This window comes from Paramormyrops kingsleyae, chromosome 1 (assembly GCF_048594095.1).
Source record: "Paramormyrops kingsleyae isolate MSU_618 chromosome 1, PKINGS_0.4, whole genome shotgun sequence".
Lineage (NCBI taxonomy): Eukaryota > Metazoa > Chordata > Actinopteri > Osteoglossiformes > Mormyridae > Paramormyrops > Paramormyrops kingsleyae.
The window spans coordinates 1,214,166-1,237,536 of record NC_132797.1 but is presented as its reverse complement, the minus strand read 5'-3'; the positions used below and the strand labels follow the sequence as shown (position 1 = coordinate 1,237,536).

The following is a 23,371-nucleotide window of genomic DNA, read 5'->3' as shown; positions in this document are numbered from 1 at the left end:
GCATTATAAACATTTACACAGGTCACCAGTGGCTTTCAGAGGTACTGATTCCGCTCAGAATACGTGCGGATTTCTCAGCAGTAAATAACTCTGGAGAGTTATTTACTGGTGAACTTCACTTGATTTTCATGAGCGTCTGGCATAAATTAACATTATTCACGATACATTATTGTGAAGAAGAAAACAAATTTAGGCATTTATTTAAAAAAAAATCAATAGGGAATGTGTTCAATGTATAGTTTGTGTTTCCGAAGGTGATTACTGCTGTGCGTAAGTACCCATATTTGTAACTCAAAGCAGCTGCAGCTTGGTTTAGTGAGAATTAACAATGACCAGCATGATATTTCAACATGACACCACTTCTTGACACAATATCACATATCCTTTATGTGTCTGTTTTCTTGGCTTTCCCCTGGTCCTCCACTTTCCTAATTGCATTCTGAATCTGCACCTGGTTCCCCAGTAGTTCGTGAGGTTTCACTGGCTGCAGATCACTGTCCAGTTCAAGTAAAATGGGTATCCCAGTGGGCAAAGTAACACCAACTATATCGTCGTCTGAGATCCCTGGGGGAAAAAACACAAAACTGTTAGCGTCCACCACCCCTGTTACAGCAAATACGCCCCCTAACTTCCAATACCCTTATTACCTCTGTCCCTTGGGCTCATACTTAGAAATACAGATTATATTTGTAATAAGATAATATCCCATCACAACAACACAGTTTTTATATTTTACACGAACAGAGGTAGGGGTCAAGGACAATGGAATTAGTGCCAAATAACAGGTTTTTTACAAGACGTCATACATGTACTCTTCACTGTGATAAGGCACCTTCAATGTGCTTCAGAAGGGCTCTGCAGCTGTTGCCGTGGGCTGAGATGAGAACGGTCCGGTCCTTCTTAATCTCTGGCACGATGACATTGTTCCAGTAGGGCAGTAGTCTGTCCAGAACTTGCTTCAGACTTTCGGAGCGGGGAAGCTCTTCAAGAGGGACGTCGCAGGTGAGATACCTGCGGTCGTTGTAAATGTCGAAGAAGAAGGGATGGGACTCGGTGATGGGGGGAGGTGTGATGTCGTAGCTGCGCCTCCAGAGCCTCACCTCCTCCTCCCCGTGGTTCAGGGCCAGTTCGGCACGGTTCAGCCCGATCAAGGCCCCGTAATGGCGCTCGTTCAGCCGCCAAGACTTCAGCACAGGGACCCATTCGTCGCCCATCGCCTGGGTGACCAGCCAGGCCGTCTGGATGGAGCGAGTGAGGAGCGAGGTGAACACCGCATCCAGCCGGTAGCCCTGCTCCTTCAGGAGCCCGCCGCACTGCTGGGCCTCCTTCACCCCCTCCTCACTCAGGTGCTGGTCCACCCAACTGCAGAAGCGATTCTCCTTGTTCCAGGCTCCCTCCCCATGCCTCAGTAGAAACAACTTGTACTTTGGCATCCTAGGGAGACAATGCAGGGCTGTCTGACAAAACAGCAGAGCTGGTACTGTGGGTTACATATGCACACTAATGAGAACAGAGACATACGCAATATCTGTTTCGTTATTACAAACACAGACCACAGAAACAAACCAGAGAAGTGAAGTACTTGACAAGGTGTATGTCTGTCTGTGTGTAGGTATAAGAAAACCTAAAAGAAAAACAATTTAAGTTATAGAAATATTGTGTCGTATTGTTAATTATATTATTTGTAAAATGGTCAGTATTAACCTCATAAATAGGAAGACAGCTAGATATTGTAAAGAAAAACATAAAAACATTATGTGAGGGACTGCATAATTTTTCAGATTAATAACCTTGTTTTCTTGCATAAGCAAGCATAAACGCACCGAAAATATTCGGTAAATTTACCGCAGGGTAGAAAGTACATCATTATATACCAGTGACGCTAACTAATCAGGACGATATTAAGATGCCACGCCCTCCGTCACACATTTTAATCTATTTATGCCACACGTGAAAGAAATAATAGTGTCCCAATTAAATCCTTTTCAATCATTGACATTAATTTTATACATCTTAAACCAGAAAACTATTTACTCGCACTTACCCATTCAAACGCTGCTCTGCCCCAAATACCACCTATTGGCAGATCTATCCAATAGAATCACGCAGCCAAGGTCATATTTTGACTGACAGGAGAAGCCGACCAATGAAGAGCGGAAAATGCACAGGGAGGCTGTACCTCGGCTGTTCCCTGCTTGGCTGTGTACGCCATCTGTACGCGGAAAGCAGTACAACAGCGGTGCTCATTTAACTTTATAAATGACTGGTTTTATGCGCATGCTCCGTGTGCGTGCTTTGGTTGCCGTGGAAATCATTGGTGGTGCTGCGGGGAACAGCACAAATCGGTGTTTCTTTGCAATAGTTCTAAAAGGCACGTAAAATTTTACTTATGTGTGCATGTATATGGTTAATAGAATACTGTATTTACCTCTGAAAATCTTGAAACCTGCATATTGAGATGTCTTAGCTAACATCTTAAATATAAGCTAGTCTACTAACTGATGATAACATTTGAAGTACCAAATATGGCCGAAGATAAAGTCTCTGCTTGTGGTGTGTGCCCTGAGGACACGACGGACTTTTTACATTTTAATATAGAGGTGAAACTCGCATATAAATTGTGGGGAACATCCAGAGAGCCTGCCGAGATAAGCAGGGTCCCTTTGCAACGCTGTGTGTGTGTATTAGACAAAACTGAATTAAATCTTTACGTATTTTGGCGGTTGCGTTAGAGTGTTCCAGCTGGTTAGTTTTGCATTGTCCTGATTACTTCTGCTCATCCTGGCAGTAATGCTGTGTGGGATCTGCTTTCAACCGTTCAAGTGAGATTCTCGATCACAGTATATGTACAGCTTAATTTCAGTTCAGGAACTGTGGGGCAGCTGCAAACTACTGTATGGCGCTATCAGCATGTTTGGTCTGTCTAGCTCAGGGACTAATCTGAGTGATACAACTCGGGCTGCACAGCAAGACCTCAGCTCAGGGACTGCCTGAAGTCAGTAGATCTAGCTAATTCAACTCAGAGGCTGCACGCTTAAGGCCAGGATGTTTGGTTAGTTAACTAGATATACTGCCAGTCACTGAGCACTGACCAGCAGGGAATCAGCATGGTTGGTTAGTTAGCTCAGGGACTGATTCAACAGTAGTACGTCTGATAGACTCACCTCAATGGTCAGATAGCAATTTACCATTGTCTAGTACAGGGGTGTCCAATCTTATCCTAAAAGGGCCGGTGTGTATGCAGGTTTTTGGGATAACCTGTAGCTCAGCTGTTCAAACCCAGGTGTGAGGACTCTTCAGCTAATCAGTCCTCTAATTAGTAATCTAATTAGGGAGTTGCAGCGAAAACCCGCACACACAGCGGCCCTTTGCGGATAAGATTGGACACCCCTGGTCTAGTATAATGCAGCCACTATCCCAGTATAACTGAGTCTAGAAATGCTGCGTTTTCACTTTTAACCAGGAATTTACCAGAGTTGGCAAGCTCAGACAACCAATAAGTAATCAAGACATAGTTTATTAGTTGGGTAAAGCAACATGCATCCATCATCAGTTAAAACCATGACACAGGGCCCAACATAACTACATTATACACCTACAACACAGCACTGAGACAAAATGATACATACCCAGCAGAAGATGCACACTTGTGAGACAGATCTGGCTATAGATGCTAATTATGTAACACTATATGGGAGCTCTGATTATAGACGGCCTCCTTAGTATAGGCTACACATGGTGAGTATGCTAATCACACTAACCATGTGGGGGTTCTGGCTACAGAATGTCCCCCCTTAGTAAAGGCTACACATGGTGAGTATGCTAATCACACTAACCATGTGCGGGTTCTGGCTACAGAATGTCCCCCTTAGTATAGGCTACACATGGTGAGTATGCTAATCACACTTATCATGTGGGGGTTCTGGCTACAGAATGTCCCCCCTTAGTAAAGGCTACACATGGTGAGTATGCTAATCACACTAACCATGTGGGGGTTCTGGCTACAGAATGTCCCCCCTTAGTATAGGCTACACATGGTGAGTATGCTAATCACACTTACCATGTGGGGGTTCTGGCTACAGAATGTCCCCCTTAGTAAAGGCTACACATGGTGAGTATGCTAATCACACTTACCATGTGGGGGTTCTGGCTACAGAATGTCCCCCTTAGTAAAGGCTACGCATGGTGAGTATGCTAATCACACTTACCATGTGGGGGTTCTGGCTACAGAATGTCCCCCCTTAGTATAGGCTACACATGGTGAGTATGCTAATCACACTAACCATGTGGGGGTTCTGGCTACAGAATGTCCCCCTTAGTAAAGGCTACGCATGGTGAGTATGCTAATCACACTAACCATGTGGGGGTTCTGGCTACAGAATGTCCCCCTTAGTAAAGGCTACGCATGGTGAGTATGCTAATCACACTAACCATGTGGGGGTTCTGGCTACAGAATGTCCCCCCTTAGTAAAGGCTACACATGGTGAGTATGCTAATCACACTTACCATGTGGGGGTTCTGGCTACAGAATGTCCCCCCTTAGTAAAGGCTACACATGGTGAGTATGCTAATCACACTTACCATGTCGGGGTTCTGGCTACAGAATGTCCCCCTTAGTATAGGCTACACATGGTGAGTATGCTATTCACACTTACCATGTGGGGGTTCTGGCTACAGAATGTCCCCCCTTAGTAAAGGCTACACATGGTGAGTATGCTAATCACACTAACCATGTGCGGGTTCTGGCTACAGAATGTCCCCCTTAGTATAGGCTACACATGGTGAGTATGCTAATCACACTTATCATGTGGGGGTTCTGGCTACAGAATGTCCCCCCTTAGTAAAGGCTACACATGGTGAGTATGCTAATCACACTAACCATGTGCGGGTTCTGGCTACAGAATGTCCCCCTTAGTAAAGGCTACACATGGTGAGTATGCTAATCACACTAACCATGTGGGGGTTCTGGCTACAGAATGTCCCCCTTAGTAAAGGCTACACATGGTAAGTATGCTAATCACACTAACCATGTGGGGGTTCTGGCTACAGAATGTCCCCCTTAGTATAGGCTACACATGGTGAGTATGCTAATCACACTTATCATGTGGGGGTTCTGGCTACAGAATGTCCCCCCTTAGTATAGGCTACACATGGTGAGTATGCTAATCACACTTATCATGTGGGGGTTCTGGCTACAGAATGTCCCCCCTTAGTAAAGGCTACACATGGTGAGTATGCTAATCACACTAACCATGTGCGGGTTCTGGCTACAGAATGTCCCCCTTAGTAAAGGCTACACATGGTGAGTATGCTAATCACACTAACCATGTGGGGGTTCTGGCTACAGAATGTCCCCCTTAGTAAAGGCTACACATGGTGAGTATGCTAATCACACTAACCATGTGGGGGTTCTGGCTACAGAATGTCCCCCTTAGTAAAGGCTACACATGGTAAGTATGCTAATCACACTAACCATGTGGGGGTTCTGGCTACAGAATGTCCCCCTTAGTATAGGCTACACATGGTGAGTATGCTAATCACACTAACCATGTGGGGGTTCTGGCTACAAAATGTCCCCCCATAGTAAAGGCTACACATGGTGAGTATGCTAATCACACTAACCATGTGCGGGTTCTGGCTACAGAATGTCCCCCTTAGTAAAGGCTACACATGGTGAGTATGCTAATCACATTAACCATGTGCGGGTTCTGGCTACAGAATGTCCTCCCGACCATCTCATGGACTCTTCCTTAAATACCAAACCAAGCAATGGGTTTTCTTTGAAGATGGTGATACACTAATCCCTGAGCAGATGTTTTGGTTATCGTTTTACTTGGAAATATTGGTTTTAGGTCGTGATTTCTTTGTGATCCCCTTCAGGGTATATTGATATGTCATTAGACAGATTAGTTCACAAGCCGAAGGTCAACTGGAACGTTAATGGTGGGGTCATTAAGGCCTTTTGTTCACTCAGGGGGCAGAGCCTTCCAATAAGGCAAGATTTCTCTAATTCTCTAAATCGTCATAACATCATGATATATTGGTTTAAGATGAGACCATTCAAATGACAAACACGCCAAATGATTGTGAGCTATTGAGGATCCTATTTTAATGTGTAAGAAAAGACACAAAAGATTTCTGTATGTTTATGATCTGACACGTTTATCTTCATAGGTCAGAGATTTGCATGCTACTCAGTAAATGCAGCAAAGTACAATAGCTGTGTGCTTTTGGCTATGGTTGGAAAAATACACTCATACATTAAATAAACTGTTTATTCCCGTAAAGAATATCAGACCTTCAGCATAATGGTATACAATCAATATTTTATTAAAACACATGCGCATCCTAAATAACACAAAGTTTTATAGGGATCATTGGGGTTAATGAACTTTACTTGTGTATCTTTTGTTGGGGCTGTACACATAGTCAGCTATGTAACAGAAAAAGAGTGCAGTATTTCAAACATCAACAAGTGTTAATGTGTTTTATAAAAAAAATAGTTTAATCTGAATAATAATATTTAAATTTACATTCAAATTACTGCATTCAGGACACAGCACAATGGGTTTATGCATTGTAGTAAAGTATTTAAAAAAAACTATTCAGAAAAAGCAAACATATACATTTCCTTCAATTTTAATATTGGTTGCATCTGTTTGAAGCACGTTGGTGTGAGTCCTTGCAGATAATCCAAAGACCATTGAATCTGGAAAAGAAAACCACTGCAGAATGAAGTGGCAGCTGCAGAGAGCAAAACAGAGACTGGACACATGATGAAATGGTGAAGGGTCTTTGATAAGATGCTGAAGGTTTTTCTACCTACTACTCTTTATTGGGCAACATCAAACAGCTTCTTCCTTCCCTCCATCCCAGACAGGGCATCCACATTCTTGCACCAGTCCGTCAGCTCCTCCTTCTGTGAGTCCATAATTATCCAGGTACACAATAATTAGAAGAATGTGTCTGTTCAGCTCGCCCACCAGACACGGCCCTTTGAGTGGAGCTGCCTGCGCATATGTCGTCAGCCATACCTTCTCCTCCTCGTTCTTGATGGTCTTGAAGTTGGCCTTGAAGTCCATGGACTCCTTGTGTTTGGAGCCCAGCAAGGTGCCAAGCATGGCATCAGCAGACACCCTAACCCTTTTCAGGTTGGGTCTCTTCATTTTTCCCTTCAGCTCAAAGACTTTCTGCAACAGATTCTGAATCTAAACAATTAAATTAATGTTGAGATGAGGTGAGTTCCCCAAGGGTGTTAATACTATCAAAAGCACAAGTAATTAAATGCAGAGACGAAGCATGACAGGTGTATAAATGTATCTGCATATACTTTTCCTGTGGTAGCATTGCTTACCTCTGCTTCATTTTTGCTGACTTTGGCAGCAATATCATATCTTTCTTCATCAACAACATCAGTCTTGCGGTGAAGTTCTTTGCAAAGCTCCTTTGAAAATATTAGAAATGACACAAATGAACATACACTATGTTGACAAAAGTATTGGGGCACCTGCCTTTACACACACATGAACTTTAATGACATCCATCCCATTCTTAATACATAGGCTTTACTATGGAGCTGGCCCACCCTTTGCAGCTATAACAGCTTCAACTCTTCTGGGAAGGCTGTCCTCAAGGTTTAGGAGAGTGTTTATGGGAATTTTTGATCATTCTTCCAGGAGAGCATTTGTGAGATCAGGCACTGATGTTGGATGAGAAGGCCTGGCTCACAGTCTCTGCTTTAATTCATCCCAGAGGTGTTCTGTCGGGTTGAGGTCAGGGCTCTGTGCAGGCCAGTCAAGTTCCTCCACACCAGACTCACTCATCCATGTCCTTATGGACCTTGCTTTGTGCACTGATGCGCAGTCATGATGGAATAGGAAACTGGGAGCATGAAATTCTCCAAAATGGCTTTGAACGCTGCAGCATTAAGAATTCCTTTCACTGGAACTAAGGGGCCAAGCCCAAAACCCAAAAAACAACCCCATATCATAATCCCCCCTCCACCAAACTTTATACTTGCACAATGCAGTCAGGCAAGTACCGTTCTCCTGGCAACTACCAAGCCGAGACTCGTCCATCAGATTGCCAGACAGAGAAGCGTGATTTATGATTCAGAGAACACGTCTCCACTGCTCTGGAGTCCAGTGGCGGCCTGCTTTACATCACTGCATCCGACGTTTTGCATTGTACTTGGTGATGTAAGGCTTGGACACAGCTCCTCGGCCATGGAAACCCATTCCATGAAGTTCTTGAGTTAATCTGAAGGCCACGTGAAGTTTGGAGGTCTGTAGCTATTGACTCTGCAGACAGTTGGCGACTTGTGCACACTGTATCTCAGCATGCGTTGTCACCGCTCTGTGATTTTACGTGGCCTGTCACTCTGTGGCTGAGTTGCTGTTGTTCCCAATTGCTTCCATTTTGTTATAATACCACTAACAGTTGACCGTGGAATATTTAGTAGTGAGGAAATCTCATGAATGGCCTTATTGCACAGGTGGCATCCTATCACAGTACCACGCTTGAATTCACTGAGCTCCTGAGAGTGACCAATTCTTTCACAAATGTTTGTAGAAGCAGTCTGCATGTCTAGGTGCTTGATTTTATACTCCTGTGGCTATGGAAGTGATTGGGGCATCTGAATTCAGTGATTTGGAAGAGTGTCCCAGTACTTTTGGCAATATAGTGTATATTCTGACTAATATACTATTGTTCTTAAAACTTTGGTCAGATGAAAAAAAAAATTCTGATAAATTTGAGGATTAGATTTCTTGGTTTATGATATTACTAATACTAATTTATTGATCAAAATTCCTCAAATTCCTTTTATGCCTCCCTCAACTTGCTCTTTGTAGAGTAAGCTGTCTGTGAAGGGCAGCCACCCGTAGCAGCGCCCAGGGAGCTGGGGGTTAAGGGTCTTGCTCAAGGACCCGCAGACACGCTGAGGCTGGGTTTGAACCTGCGACCTTGTGATTACAGGCACACAGGCTTAGCCCACTGAGCCACACGCTGCCCCGATTGAAGCATACCCAGTACACCGTGCATTCTCAGCCGTTGTGTTTATTTGGTAGAGGTTTATGTGTCTCAGAGTACCATTCTCATGAACCTGAAGATGAGTATTCATCTACACTAGTGCCTTGAGAAAACAGAAGGCCTACCTGAATAAAGCAGCAGGGCTAACTAAAGACAGCAGATGACCTACCTAAAGAAAGCAGCAGTCCTGAAGACAGCAGCAGGCCTACCTGAAGACAGCAGCAGGCCTACCTGAAGACAGCAGCAGGCCTACCTGAAGACAGCAGCAGGATACCTGAAGACAGCAGCAGGCCTACCTGAAGACAGCAGCAGGCCTACATGAAGACAGCAGCAGGCCTACATGAAGACAGCAGCAGGCCTACCTGAAGACAGCAGCAGGCCTACATGAAGACAGCAGCAGGCCTACCTGAAGACAGCAGCAGGCCTACCTGAAGACAGCAGCAGGCCTACCTGAAGACAGCAGCAGGCCTACCTGAAGCTCCTGCACAGTCTATCCTGACAGCTTGAGGGGGGGAGCACGCTCTTTCAGTGCCTTTTCTCTCTCCACCTTCCTGTGCTCCTTCTGTGCTGCCAGTAACGCTGTCGATGTCTTCAGCAGGTTGATCTGCAAAAACAGGGGGTGTCACAGCATTGTTGTCAAAAGACATCATTTGAGCAATTATTTATGCTTGTTGTATAGTTATGCTGGTGGTAGATGGAAGGATTTTGCCTGTGAATGAGCTTTCAGCTCTGGGTCCTTATCACTTCCATTATGTGGTGATAATTACATACATTTTACCATTAATGAACGAATTTTGTAATATGGGTTTAAATGTAATGGAAAAACATACCTTTATAGAGAGACTCCGGGATGCAGTGGTTTTATATTTTTTCTGCAAGGAGAACAGTATCTGTAGATATTGGTATAAGAAATCATCTTGCCTCCACAGCACAATTTTCCCCACATAAAACAAAAGCTTAGCTGTCTTTTTCCACACCCAGTAACATAACAGGCACACCAGCAATAAAAAAACAACAAGAGCGTTATGTACTGTGCACAGGCAAAAGGAATTTCTTTTTACTGAAAAGTGCTTATTTTGTACGATGGAACATTACTCACGCTTCTGACATGGTTATGAGAAGGGACCCTCGAAGACTCAAATTTCTTGTAAGCATAGCAAAACTAGGATGCATTTCAAAACTAGGATGCATTCATTAAACTTTAACCTGACACATAATACCCAAGAAGAATTAAGTAATTTATACCAGTTCTGTTGTGTACAATAAAAGAACTGGCAGAAAACTAAATGATCACACCCAAGATGTAATTTCCTAAGGGAGATATCAATGGGGGTATTACAGTAGCAGAGTTATAAATCTGAGTGTGGCAGATGTGGGTCAGTCGGCTTGCTGTGAAACCTAGCCACCAGGTGCATTGTGGGTGATCAGTCAGCTGTCAGTAACAGCTCCTCTGGGAGCATTTTTCCCATCATCTCGCTGCATCGCCGAGATGATGGACTTCAAACAAACATATAAAGAGTGAGGGAAGGGTGAGAGACTGAGAGGGAGTGAGCGGGAGAGAGCAGGTGACACCCTTCTCGTATACAACAGATGCCTGAGAGGATTAAGGCTGATTTCAGTTATAGGCTCCCTGCAGTGTGAAAGCCAGGCTCAGGAATGAAAATCTCCAGAGAAACATTCCCGTGTGCGGTATCCTGTGCACAATATACTGTGCGCGGTATGCTGGGAACCTCATGCTCGCTACTCCTAGCCAGTTCATGTGCTTATTCACCGCTTTCCACTTATGAGAAATGGCATGTGACGTGCTTGTTGGATATCTGTCTCGCTACGCATGTGCAACATGCAGTGCACAGACAACGCATGCAGATATGTACTGTACATGGCAAGCTGCAGGCTGCTTCTGAGAGATGTTACATGCTTTTTCACCTCTCTTGTTCTAAAGTTTTACAGCTTTTACTTTTATGTTTGTGTAGCAGCTGTGCTGTTTCCCGTAATGCTGTGTGCCAACTCACAAGATACTCAGTCATACTGTATCTTACCTCTCTGCTGATGGAAAGTGAACAGTAATGAGCAGAGGCAACACGAATCATATATACAGTTAGTGTCTGTCCTCTGAATGGTTTACTGAAATAGACCCGCATCTACGACACTCTTGTGCAGAAATGTGACGTTCCCTGAACTCTCTTGTGTTGGGCTTTGACCTCTGAGGCCATTGATTGCCCTTATATGGCACTCCTGGATCCAGGAAGGCTGCCACTCATTTTAAAATATTGCTAGGCAGCGAGCTGTCACCGTGGCGACTAGTCTCCTCCATGACACAGGAGGCTCGCATCACACGCCTGTATTATGTTTAGTCAAACACTTGAGTGAGTTTTCGCCAGCCCGGGCCTGAGTCCATTCAGCTGTCTTCGGCTTGTTGAATGTCAGCATGCTGAGATCCAGGCCAGCCTGAAACTGTCATCAAGACCAAGAGAGCTGCTAGCACAGTGGGCCCATTGATGGTGTTTGGGCCCATCGATGGTGTTTGGGCCCATCGATGGTGTTTGGACCCATCGATGGTGTTTGGGCCCATTGATGGTGTTTGGGCCCTCCCAGTACCATCTGCTTCTGCCGGGTCTGCAGAGATCGCATTATTTTATGCAGTCTAAAATTCCTTGAATTTCTGCATCTCCAGAATCTGAGGGGTTACAAATGAACTGAAAATTTCACCGATCTTTGAGCATGTTACTCAAACTCGATCTTTATTTTAGCAGAGGCTCTTATTGAACATTGAAGCCCGTCTGGAATATAATACACTTTGATGTGAAGCAGCATTTGGTCATTTTGAATATGGCTGCCGTCGTACCATCTGCACTGGCCCATGACCTGTATGGCATGCATAAGCCAAGGGTAATGAAAAATGATACCCTGGAACAGCTTCACTTTTGCCTGACTTCTTTGTCATGCGAGATATTTTGGCTGCCTGACATTCGATTGGCTGCAGAAGAGAGGATTCAGGGCATTGTGCGCGCAGCCAGTGGCGTCGTACGGAGAAACAGAGCCGCGTCGTACGGAGAAACAGAGCCGCGTCGTACGGAGAAACAGAGCCGCGTCGTACGGAGAAACAGAGCCGCGTCGTACGGAGAAACAGAGCCGCGTCGTGTGGGTGAACTTAGCCCAACAGCTGATCCTGCCCCTAGCGACCAGCCTGACAGACAGCGCTGCAGGTTTCAGAAGTTACCTGAGCTTTTCTGCTGTTTGATTACTAAGCGTAAAAGATGACTAATGTACCATCCTTAGATACGGTATAGATCTGAAAATGAACGATATAAAAAATGGCAAAAGCGCTTTGTGTGTTTTGTCTTGGAATGTCCAGTGTGCTACCTCGGCCCAGTGCAGCATGGGTATGTTTACACATCAAACATCAATATAGGTCCTGAGGGGATTGGTTAAACCAACACTGACCCCTTGCCCAAAAAAATCATGTGCCCAGTGTGAAGAAACGAGGTGATGACAGAGATGTGGATGCCTTTCGGCACTTCATAACGGTGTGATATTTATGACGCGACCAGCCTGGGCAGGCGGGGGCCGCTTCTGGCCGGAGCTTCTCCACAACGTGCTCTGCGGCGCTGAATTTACTGGGTCCTGTCGCCAGCTTTGCTGCCGGTCGCCCTCTGCTTTCCTTCACTGCTTCGCTTTCCTTCACTACTTCATTACTTCACTTGCATCACTTTACTGGAGGTCGGTGCTTTTGCTAGAGCAGTCAATGAAGTGAAAAGTAAATGGAATGTTAAAGTATAATATCGTAACAACCAGTATGTATAGTGCAGCTAACTTATTCCAGCAATTATCCTTTATGACTCAGGATCGAGCTCTCCCCATTTCTCTACACTGTATTTTCATGTTAATGGCTGCCATAAAGGGGGGGAGCAATCACAGGGTTCCTGAACTCCAGTAATAACAGAACATGTTATTCCTTCTCTCAGAACTAGGGCAGATGGGCTTAAATGTTTAGGCTGAGTTATTTTGTGGTTTCAGATGAGTGGAACAGGTGTGGGTTCCCATAATGAAAGACACTCTGCCAGCACTTTTCATGGGCATTGAATACTGTGCATTGCAGAGATATGAATAGGCAGGAGATAGAGAAGAGCAGTCATTTCTTGGATGATGTACCTGATCAGGGTTTCTGTGATTGGCTTTTGGAATCCAATTAAAGGTCACATGAACAAGTCATACATTATTGCAAAGATCACAAATCATTGTGACATCATCTGTCCACACAGTGCTGCCTGCCTTAGCATGCTTAGCACGTGATGCTGGGTACTGATTGGACAAGATACCATTTTGTTAGCAAAGTTAACATATTCAGCACATTTATTCTGTAACTAATGCAACTAGTGATTAAATGTGTGGTAACTGTCCACGGGGTGGATTATTGTTTAAGAAAGAGAGGAGCACTTTTTTTGAGAAAGTGTCCTGGAAACAAATTAAACTGAAGGGGAAATAAGCAAATGTACATCCAACCAATGATTTATTTTCTGTAATGACCAACATTTTGTTGGGCAGCATCTTTCATCCATTTTAGCCTTAATTAGCGTCCATGTGCTTAGGCCAGCCAATCACTTCCTTCTCTTTTGGGATCAACAATGAGAGGTATGTTTAGTAATGTGAAAAATCCAGAGGGATTTGGGCTGCAGACTCAAACTTGCTGCTGTCTTGTCCTGTTTCTGATCTAAGGAGGTACAGACTGGCCAATCTGTAGTCCTGAACTGAGAGACGTGTTTACCATAAGATGCAGCCCAGAAATGTAGCTTCTTTATGGTTTCATGGTTGGGGTTTGATGGACTCCACATCCTCGAGCCCTTTCAGATTGCCAGGATCTCCAGTTCATCCTGTTCCCAGTTGGGCTGCTTCATTCTTCTACATACCTTTCCAAATATCATGGCTCACCTACGCAGACAGTCCTGACAGTTTCTGCTGGGCAACCTACTCGTTCAAAGTCAGTCATCCTTCTTCTCTCACTATTATCTTCTCCAGCAACTTGATCTAGCCTTAGTGAGCCTGTGTCTTGGTCACTACAACAAACACATGGCTACGCGGCAGACATGATAGACCTGTCACTTTGCTGGGACTGCAAGAACATTTGTTTGTTTTGTAAATCAATTATGGTTAGAAAGGCCCAAACAGAAGGCAGGAAATGTTACCTTCTGCTCTATCACTTCTGCACTTCTATCACTTGGTTGTGTAAATCATTCATTTGTTTGAAAAAAGGGGAACTTATCTGGCAAAGCCACACACAGCTGTGATGGGGTTCCGTCTTTGGCCTAAATATTTGACATGGTATAACGTGCATGATTGAAGCCTGGGGATCTTCATAGGAGACCAAGGAACTTCCAGACGGCATCATAAATCGGTGAAAGTTATGGGAGAGGATGCTTGCACAAATTCCCTGTTACCCAGTTCAATTACTACATTGTTTGTTGTCCTGCTTAAACTTTACTAAACACGATCCACAGATATCTAGATCTCAAAGCAGCAGAACACATTGCCTTTGTGCTGTCAACCAAAAAACCTAATTTTATACTTGAACGCCCCCTTGTATTCTTTAGGTTGCACTTGAAATACACAGGTGAGTTTGAGTTATGTTTCTGTTACAATGTTAAGTTGTTTGACTGCAGGAAATGTAGTACAGATGAATGAAATCTTCTCCTCCATGGGAAACATTCCTGTTTTTATAGGAACCAGATCTGGAGTATGTAAGAGTAATTGGGAAATACAGTAACAAGTAAATCCTTTTAACAAATGATTAACTGCTAAAATGCTGTTCAGGATCGCCATGACGTTGTGTCTCCACATCCGACCTCTACTTCCAGCACTCTACTGTTATGCAATTAGCCAGATCATCAGCAACGTCTAGTTAACAGCATAATTTATGGGTTTAAAAGCAAGTTTAAAGCTAGTATCATATACTGTATCTTGTGTTGTTGTTGTTATTTAATATTCAAAACATATGTTTTCACTTGTTAAAGAGCAAAAGAATGTGGCTGGTTTTTATGAGTGTTGCATGATGGGAAAGTATTAATTGTGAAGAAAATACTGACAGTTAAGGAGAAGCACAGATTCTCCTGAAAGCAGACCACTGCTCAGCTTTAATTGTTTTTCTTGGATTTCATAGTCAGAGCTTGAAAGATTGCCTGAATCAAAGGGGAAAATATAAATTGCAGGCGAAGCTGATGTCTGAAATTTGCCCCCCGTGGATAAAATCAGTAATGAGCATGATTAACAGTTCCCAAAGTGTACAATTTTTAACCATTAGAAGGTGCGCACAAAAAGTGATTTATTCATTTTGTTTATTCAGCCATATGACCCTCCACAGAGAAACATAGAGTGCATAGATAATACAAAAATCGCGCCATTTTGCATTTAACTTGCATCTGAACTTCAGAGACAGTGCGGCCTCTGAGCACAGAGAGACCCTCTATTTCAGGAAACAGCGTCTGGAATTCATCCTGCTGCTTCTGATATGTGGGGCCTGTTTAGCTGTACATAAGCCATCTGAATATAGACTATTTATCTCCATGACATTTCAGTTTGATCTTTGAAAAAGAACAAAAAATGCTACAGGATACCAGGTGTAAAGCTTACATACACACACAAATGCTGTATAACCTCAATGACCTAGCATTTTACATTTAAAATAAGTTTTTCAAAAATACGTACAGAATGTACCCAAGTATTGAAAGGTTCATTCAAGGGGTGTCATACTGTTTTACACGGTGCCTCCTTCAGCAAATCAGACCTTTTATTGAACCAAGGTAGGAATTATCCTGAATCTGAAAGAAAATAAGTTTCTATTTTAAATATTCTCAAACTTAGAAATAGACAATAATTTTTATGTTTGTTTCATAATAAGAGAATGTAACCTGGTTTACAGAGCATACACTGTGCCTTGATGTTCTCTTTAACTGCAACTGTTGTGGGAATTTTGCAGGGACTAAATGCATATTGTTTGAAATGGTTTAGCATAACGGATTCATGTTTTGTGAAACTTTGCATTTCACTTAAAAAGCTGAGTAAAGGTTGCATAGTGAATAGGATGCAATTGGTAGCATTTCTTCATATAACGCTGCCTTACCAGAGCGAACACTCTTACTGGGCGTTGAAGAGCTTCTTCCTGCCCTCCATTCCTGACATAGCTTCCACGTTCTTACGCCAGTCAGTCACTTCCTCCTTCTGTAGAGTAAACATGTTGAGATGCACTATTACGACAGGTCCCTAGCATGCAGGAGAGCAGTAATAAATGCTGTTCTTTTGGACCCTTATTCCTGTTGACTACCCGTACCTTCTCCTCTTCCTTTTTGACAGTCTTGAGGTTAGCCTTGAAGTCGGCCTTCATTAGCTTATTGTCTGCCAGGGCACCCAGCATATCGTCAGCTGACTTCTTCACTCGCTTCAAGTTGGGTCTCTTCATTTTGCCCTTCAGCTCAAAGATCTTCTGACTCAGGTATTGGATCTGTCAACAGTCAAGTTACAGTGTGACAAGGTAGTGTAACATCAGATCTGTTTCCCATACATAAGAAATGTTTATGCGTAGATGTTCCCTGTATATCTGATGGAGCTGCGGTTCCTGCTGTTTCTGTAGATGTTCCCTGTGTATCTGATGGAGCTGGGGTTCCTGCTGTTTCTGTAGATGTTCCCTGTGTATCTGATGGAGCTGGGGTTCCTGCTGTTTCTGTAGATGTTCCCTGTGTATCTGATGGAGCTGGGGTTCCTGCTGTTTCTGTAGATGTTCCCTGTGTGTCTGATGGAGCTGGGGTTCCTGCTGTTCCTGTAGATGTTCCCTGTGTATCTGATGGAGCTGGGGTTTCTGCTGTTTCTGTAGATGTTCCCTGTGTGTCTGATGGAGCTGGGGTTCCTGCTGTTTCTGTAGATGTTCCCTGTGTGTCTGATGGAGCTGGGGTTCCTGCTGTTTCTGTAGATGTTCCCTGTGTGTCTGATGGAGCTGGGGTTCCTGCTGTTTCTGTAGATGTTCCCTGTGTGTCTGATGGAGCTGGGGTTCCTGCTGTTTCTGTAAATGTTCCCTGTGTATCTGATGGAGCTGGGGTTCCTGCTGTTTCTGTAGATGTTCCCTGTGTATGTGATGGAGCTGGGGTTCCTGCTGTTTCAGTCTGAGAGGGGCATTTTTAAGAGTATGAGGAAATTGAGGTAGATTTTGCTGACCTCATCCATGCTTCCAAATTTCTGACATTCTCCTTATATGCATGCCTGTATGCAGAGAGACCGTGACCGTTTGTGGGCCAAAGCCATGGGGCTTATCCTCATACCTGCCCTTTTACTCCCTGGTTCAAGGTGTCCCTCAATCCCAAATTGCTCCAATATCAATGCTGTATAAATGGGTAAAAACTGATTTACACTAAGTGTCACCAAAACTCCTCTATGTAAATGGCCTGCAAATGTCAGCTCACTTTCATAGTAATGCTACTTAAATGCTTGTGTTGCATTGCCAAAAACCCCATTTGTAAATGATTAATAACAAATATATGACGTTAGCAGTGAAATAGGGATACCTCGTTTTCATTTTTGGCCACTTTTGATTCAATATCGTACCGTGCTTCGTCAACAACATCGATCTTTTGGTGGAGCTCTTTGCACAGGTTCTGAGCAGAAAGAGGAAATGTAGAATTTATTAACACAGACACGTATTTTGCTGCTTTAATCGGCATGTGAGCCGCCTCTGAATTGGACTCAGTGAACAGAAATTAAATCTCTCTGAACCGCAGGATCACAATGGTAATGAGTTCATTGGACAAAATGGTAACATGACGTCCGACAGACGTTTAAGGAAAGGGCCTATTAATAATCCGGGCCACGGCCATTATTATTTTTAATTGCCTAAGCATTCATTCCTGCCACTGGATGGCGCAGAAATCAAAAATTCAATTTTATTACTTTACCAATCGGCAGGTTATTTCTGACACAAAGTCATTTCCTTCACCTTGTGGTATAAAATTGAATTTAAACACTCTGGATGCTTAGTGTTCCACTAGAAAAGCTTTATGGGACTGTGGCCTCTGTTTGACACCCTTCGCAAGTAAGAAGCAGAAATCATTACATTGCCTCACCTTTGAGTGACAGTTTATGTGATGATTAAATCACCCACTTTTGTTTTGGGAGTGAATAAGGAAGCATTAGCGATTCAGCTCCTCATGTTTAAAAAAATAATCAGAGCATATTTTTCAATGTCAGCATTTAGAAAGGGCTTCTGTCTGACCCCAAACACTTACTGTGAAAATTGATCTTGGGTGAGTGTCAGTTGGACTGCATCTCAGCCAGCCTCTGTTTGGGTCGCTTCCGGTTTTACCTCTACCTTCGCGTTGCACTCTCTGGCGTACCTGAAGGTCCGGGACGGACAGGCCGGACAGCCTTAGGGCGGGGACTCTCTCGTTCAGGGTCTGTTCCCGTTCCAATTTCCGTTTCTCCTCCTCGGCCACCAGCATGGCAGATGCCTTCTTCAACATCTTGGTCTGCAGAGACACCGAGGGTTACCGAGGTCAATACCGGGCCGCGTTTCTTTGCGATGCAGACCGGTTGGGGTGAGCTGCTGGTGGGACTGGGCTGGCCCCGTTAGTTTAAGGCAGGGGTGTCAGACTCCAGTCCTGGAGGGCCAGAGTCCTGCACATTTTGGTGTTTCCCTTCATTTAACACACCTGATTCAACTCCTTGCACCAATTACCACACAACTCTTGAGCTGAGTCGTTTGTGGTGGAACAGGGAAAGAACTAAGCTACACAGGGCTCCGGCCCCCCAGGACTGCAGTTTGACACCCTTGGTTTAAGGGGATGATTTTCACACTGAATGAACAAATAAAAAGCTTTATTTGAAACACTAAACATTTTCTCATCTATCCTTTCCTGGTAAATAATCTGTGTTCTTCATTGACATATTTTAAAAACGAATTGTCCAAAACGTACCTGAGCATTATGAGTTGGAGCTCTATGTTGTAATGAACTCTGTGTCTCCTGTCAGAGATTTAACCATTTAATTATAGATAGAATATTCTAGCTGGACCCACCTTCAGCAGCAGCCTGCGGGTGGCAGAGTACTTTGTCTTTTTCTGAAAGGAAAGGAAGGGATGTAAAAAGCCAGGACACTGATCCCACAGACAGCCCTTATGAGTAAATGCCATGTGTCCGTTACTATGCCTTATTACACCAGCTTACACCACTATGTTCAAAGGGGAAGCATAGCATCTGCTACACACCACTAATGTACACAAAGGTCCCCACAGGGACTCCTGGCCTAGACCAAGACCTGTTTGAGTGACACAAGCTCCCTTTGAGGCGTCTGCAGTCAGACACTGCTGTTCATTCTTCTAAAATTCAGTCAAATGGCATAAACTGTCTGTGTAGGCAGATTCCACTACATTGAACTAAATTCCACCACCTTTGATAATGATCAATACTTCATTGATTCCTGTTGGGAAATTGTCCCTATGCCTCCCTCAACTCACTCTTTGTAGAGTAAGCTGTCTGTGAAGGGCAGCCTCCCATAGCAGCACCCAGGGAGCTGGGGGTTAAGGGTCTTGCTCAAGGATGCTCAAGGACCTTCTGATTACAGGCACACAGGCTTAGCCCACTGAGCCACACACTGCCCCTTAATCTGCCCTTGAATAACTTCAATAAAACAATAAAAAATGCCATTTCAGACAAGACTGTACTAAAGGATGCAGCAGACTCCAGACCTAAAGTGCTTTTTTTATGAGTGCAAGTTTGGATGAGATTGAAAGATAGACTTTATTAATCCCCGAGGGAAGAATTATGGAAAAGGAAATAAACTATCAAACAGAACATTCCTGTAGTTAATTATTTAAAGCATGATTATGGTCGGTCATACGGAGAAGTGACTCGTACCTGAATACTGCCCCCTGAAAACAGAGCAGAACCGCAGGCAGAGTGTGTGCTGACCGTCACACAGATTTGAGGGCCACACAGTGCGTTCCATGATAAATATGAACTCAGACTTCAGTCACATGCACTTTTAAATATGCTTAGCAGATTAGTTCAGAGTGAGAAAACTAGGATTCAGTCACATCTTGTCGGGAAGAAGCGTCTTGCTCTAGAGAGCAGGCAAACTGACTCACCGGTCTGTGGGAAAGATATCAAAGAAGACTGTTAGAAACGGCACATAATGAGCTACAAATAGTTTCAACAAATGAGGAAAGAAAGAAGAAAAATCTCACCCCTCAGACATGTCTGCTGCAGTTCTGGGCCCTGAATGAGAGGTCAGAGGCATTAGGTAGAGCCTGGATATAGTGCTGGAGCATATTTTGGGAGCCTTGTGATTTGAATGATCAAAGATCCCAAAGAAAAATGGGCCCCAAATTACTTTCACATCAGGTTGGCTTGAGCTCAGTCGCACGACCAGTCAAACGTTTCTCACACCACAGGTTTTTAACACTTTTACATTGATTTCATAAACTGCAGATTTTTAAATTCTTATTAAGCACTGAAAAGTTGAGTGAACAATTATAAATGAAAATGTAACAAATAAAACAAGTTTCCTTTATATCATGGAAAGAGTGTGTAACAGTACATGTCTCACATCCTATTAACTGGATGTGTGGTGATGGCAGAGTCAGATTCTAGGTTGTCCTTTAACTTTAAATGCTCTAGTTAAATGTTCCGTCCAATAAAACTGGGCAGTATTTAATGTCCCTTGTAGAAAAAAAATACCTCATATTTTCTGTGCTGTTATTACTGCTACTGTACAGGATGCCCAATTTGATTAATCAAAGATATGACATTTTCTGGCTGTTAAAGGTATTCAAATGGTGAACATACTGCAAATTTATTTGTTAACAAAGAATATTGAGTGTATTTTTTAATAAATGTTAAGTGAGTAACATGCAAATGTAGGAAATCTCAGTGTGCACAAAAACTTTTGACTGGTAGCCTATGTTAGAAAAAAATGTAAACAGTAACATTTCTGACATCCTCAAGGTCACGTTTGGGAGGAAGGTGTCACTGAGTGGCTGAGTGAGCCGGGGGTTAAAGCGGGGGTTAGGGGGCAGTGAGCCCCCCCACAAAATGTCTCTGGGGAGCTTAGGCACCCCCCCCCCCCCCACTGGGGAAGCCAGGCCTGATATTTTTGTCCCCTTTGCCTGAGTGACAGAGATATAACAATAAGACACTATGAACAGTAAACAGGGGGGGGGGCTGCCAGTGGCCAATGCGTATTTAAAAGGGGCGGGGTCAGCCTGTGCCCTGCTACTGTATGCCATTGGTGTTGGCAGACAAAGCCTTTGTGTGCTGTGAGCCCACAGGTCTGAACACACGGCACTAAACTGCACCTAAATGTTCACAGAGGATTGGCTGTGTCCTTCTTTTTGGCACTCTGAGCCAATCAGTGTTAAGGGCCAACAGTGAGCCAATCTGGCCACCCCCACCAGGCGCAGTGAGAGCCAGTCAGTGTTAAGGGGCGACGGTGAGGTGGCTTGTAATCTAAAAGCGGCAGGCTGAAACAAGACAAACCTTTCAGTTATATTCATGCGCGCAACCATAATGATTGCGAACGATTCTCATTCTGCAACCCGCCGAAATGATCATATTCAAAAATGACATATCGAATGACATTATTTGGCTGTCTTCCATAGCCGCTTTTCCAGTACAGGGTTAGAATGCATGGCTGGACTAAATAAATAAGGCGTAACTCTAATCCATTCTCTAAGCACAAAGAACAGTTAGTCGCATATCCATCTGCATAATTGCAATTTCTCAGGAAAAATGGATTGTAAACTTATGTGCCAGTTACAAAAAAGCCTCTTATTCCAACAGATTGGGTAGAGAGTCACTTGTGGCTACCTGCAGTCGATAGCTTCATTGGAACCTATTCAAGAAGTGAACCTCGATCGCTGTGAGAACGCAGTTAGAGCAGAGGACAGACTCCCTGTATTTCCCACTCGGAAAGCCCTGACTCTCATCTCAGGAGCCTCCTGCCATACTTCCTTAGATGCCACCCTACACAGACAGGTTTCCGGGAGGTGGGGGAAGATCTCGAACGCCAGTGAGCACCACCAGATTTTAGCTGCACAAATTCCTGAACATAAACACAACCATCAATATGACACCAAGACCCTGGCAGAAGAGAAATTCTTTGATATCAGTTCCCCACAAATCTACGGACGGCTGGCATGTCCCCCTAAGAGAGGGTGAGGGACACGTCCTCGGGAGATGCCATACGTTGCCATTGACGTCTACGAGCCACTCTTGGAACTGCCTCTGTTCTTGGCAAGCCTGTTATTTATGTTGTCCCCTAAAAACACCCGTAAACCCCCCCCAGAGTGAAGCAGATTAGCTTTATTAGCGCAGCTAGGTCTGACGCGAATGCTCCTGCGGATGGGGCATTTCTACGGCGAGTCACTTTATTGCACGGGACAGTTTGGCCAAACTTACCTTCAAGGTGAAAACAGCAGGGGAGAGTGAGCAGAGCTGGGAGGCTGCAGAGGAAAGATGACTTTATGATTTTTAATGACAGAGCTATGGCTGCCAACCCTCTTGTGAATGGTTCACTAAAATAGTCCCATCCCACCCTTCTGTCACCGCCTCCTGTCCAGCATTCGTCACATAGCATTCGGGCGTCTCTGTGCGTCCGGTCCTGCACCGAGCCCAACCTCTGACCGGGTCCTTTTCCTGGCATGTGCACACACATACACAAAGAGGCATGCATGCCTACGTGTAAATACACACACACACATACACACACACACACACACAGGTTCGTAATTATATTTTTGTGGGGACTCTCCATTCATTTCTATTTGAAAAACTCTAATCCCAGCATGACGACCTTAAGCCCCCTACCCAGCCCTAACCTTAACCATAAGCAACCAAACAAAATAAAAGACATGGCATTTTAAGGTTTTCGGTCACATTCACACATCTTTGTGGGGACCTGAAAAGTGGTCCCTACAACGTCAAAAAAACAGGTTTTTATTACCATGTGGAGTCATTTGGTCCCCACAATGTAATATAAACATAATTCACACACACACACACACACACACACACACACACCAGAGTGGGGAGAGAATGATCTGGAAGCTGTCACTTCCCTTTTAGTTTAACAAGCCACACTCAGGAAGAATACGTCAATTAATTTGATGGAACTTCGCACTCTTATCTCTGACTAGGGTTGAATGGACTTCCCAGAGTCACGGTGGGACTGAGAGCCTCGTGGCCGACTCACACCTGCACACTCACCCTTTGCACTAAGGTCACGCCGAGGTCATCCCAAGGTGAATTCTGCCACATGCCACTTGCTGAGAAGCTCGTATCCAGACAGCCTGGCAAAAAAATGAAGTCTG

The 23,371-nt window shown here is 44.1% G+C and overlaps 2 protein-coding genes and 1 pseudogene across 6 annotated transcripts; all 3 read right to left on the bottom strand.

The window, feature by feature from the left end:
* Nucleotides 1-267: 267 nt before the first annotated feature.
* LOC111854613 (bisphosphoglycerate mutase-like) lies at nucleotides 268-2,117 on the bottom strand. 4 transcript variants are annotated; one of them, XM_023832743.2, is made up of 4 exons: nucleotides 2,045-2,071; nucleotides 1,567-1,624; nucleotides 833-1,434; nucleotides 268-564 (listed from the first exon to the last, which is right to left on the bottom strand). In XM_023832743.2, the coding sequence occupies exons 1-4, from the start codon at nucleotides 2,046-2,048 to the stop codon at nucleotides 386-388; spliced, it is 843 nt and encodes a 280-aa protein (XP_023688511.1). In that variant the 5' UTR covers nucleotides 2,049-2,071; the 3' UTR covers nucleotides 268-385. The 4 variants fall into 4 exon arrangements, with proteins under 4 accessions (XP_023688511.1, XP_023688514.1, XP_023688513.1 ...); XM_023832746.2 differs by lacking the exon at nucleotides 1,567-1,624 and having other exon boundaries at nucleotides 2,045-2,117; XM_023832745.2 differs by lacking the exons at nucleotides 1,567-1,624; nucleotides 2,045-2,071 and adding an exon at nucleotides 1,824-2,022.
* A 4,192-nt stretch (nucleotides 2,118-6,309) lies between these two features.
* On the bottom strand, nucleotides 6,310-10,121 carry LOC111854599 (troponin I, slow skeletal muscle-like; annotated as a pseudogene).
* Nucleotides 10,122-15,342: 5,221 nt separating this feature from the next.
* Nucleotides 15,343-22,598, bottom strand: LOC111854614 (troponin I, slow skeletal muscle-like). Of its 2 annotated transcripts, XM_023832752.2 has the most exons (9): nucleotides 22,461-22,598; nucleotides 20,249-20,279; nucleotides 19,920-20,153; nucleotides 19,082-19,123; nucleotides 18,402-18,533; nucleotides 17,577-17,666; nucleotides 16,352-16,522; nucleotides 16,145-16,242; nucleotides 15,343-15,842 (listed from the first exon to the last, which is right to left on the bottom strand). In XM_023832752.2, the coding sequence occupies exons 5-8, from the start codon at nucleotides 18,525-18,527 to the stop codon at nucleotides 16,159-16,161; spliced, it is 471 nt and encodes a 156-aa protein (XP_023688520.1). In that variant the 5' UTR covers nucleotides 18,528-18,533; nucleotides 19,082-19,123; nucleotides 19,920-20,153; nucleotides 20,249-20,279; nucleotides 22,461-22,598; the 3' UTR covers nucleotides 15,343-15,842; nucleotides 16,145-16,158. The 2 variants fall into 2 exon arrangements, with proteins under 2 accessions (XP_023688520.1, XP_072567845.1); XM_072711744.1 differs by lacking the exons at nucleotides 19,920-20,153; nucleotides 20,249-20,279 and having other exon boundaries at nucleotides 22,461-22,484.
* Nucleotides 22,599-23,371: the final 773 nt, after the last annotated feature.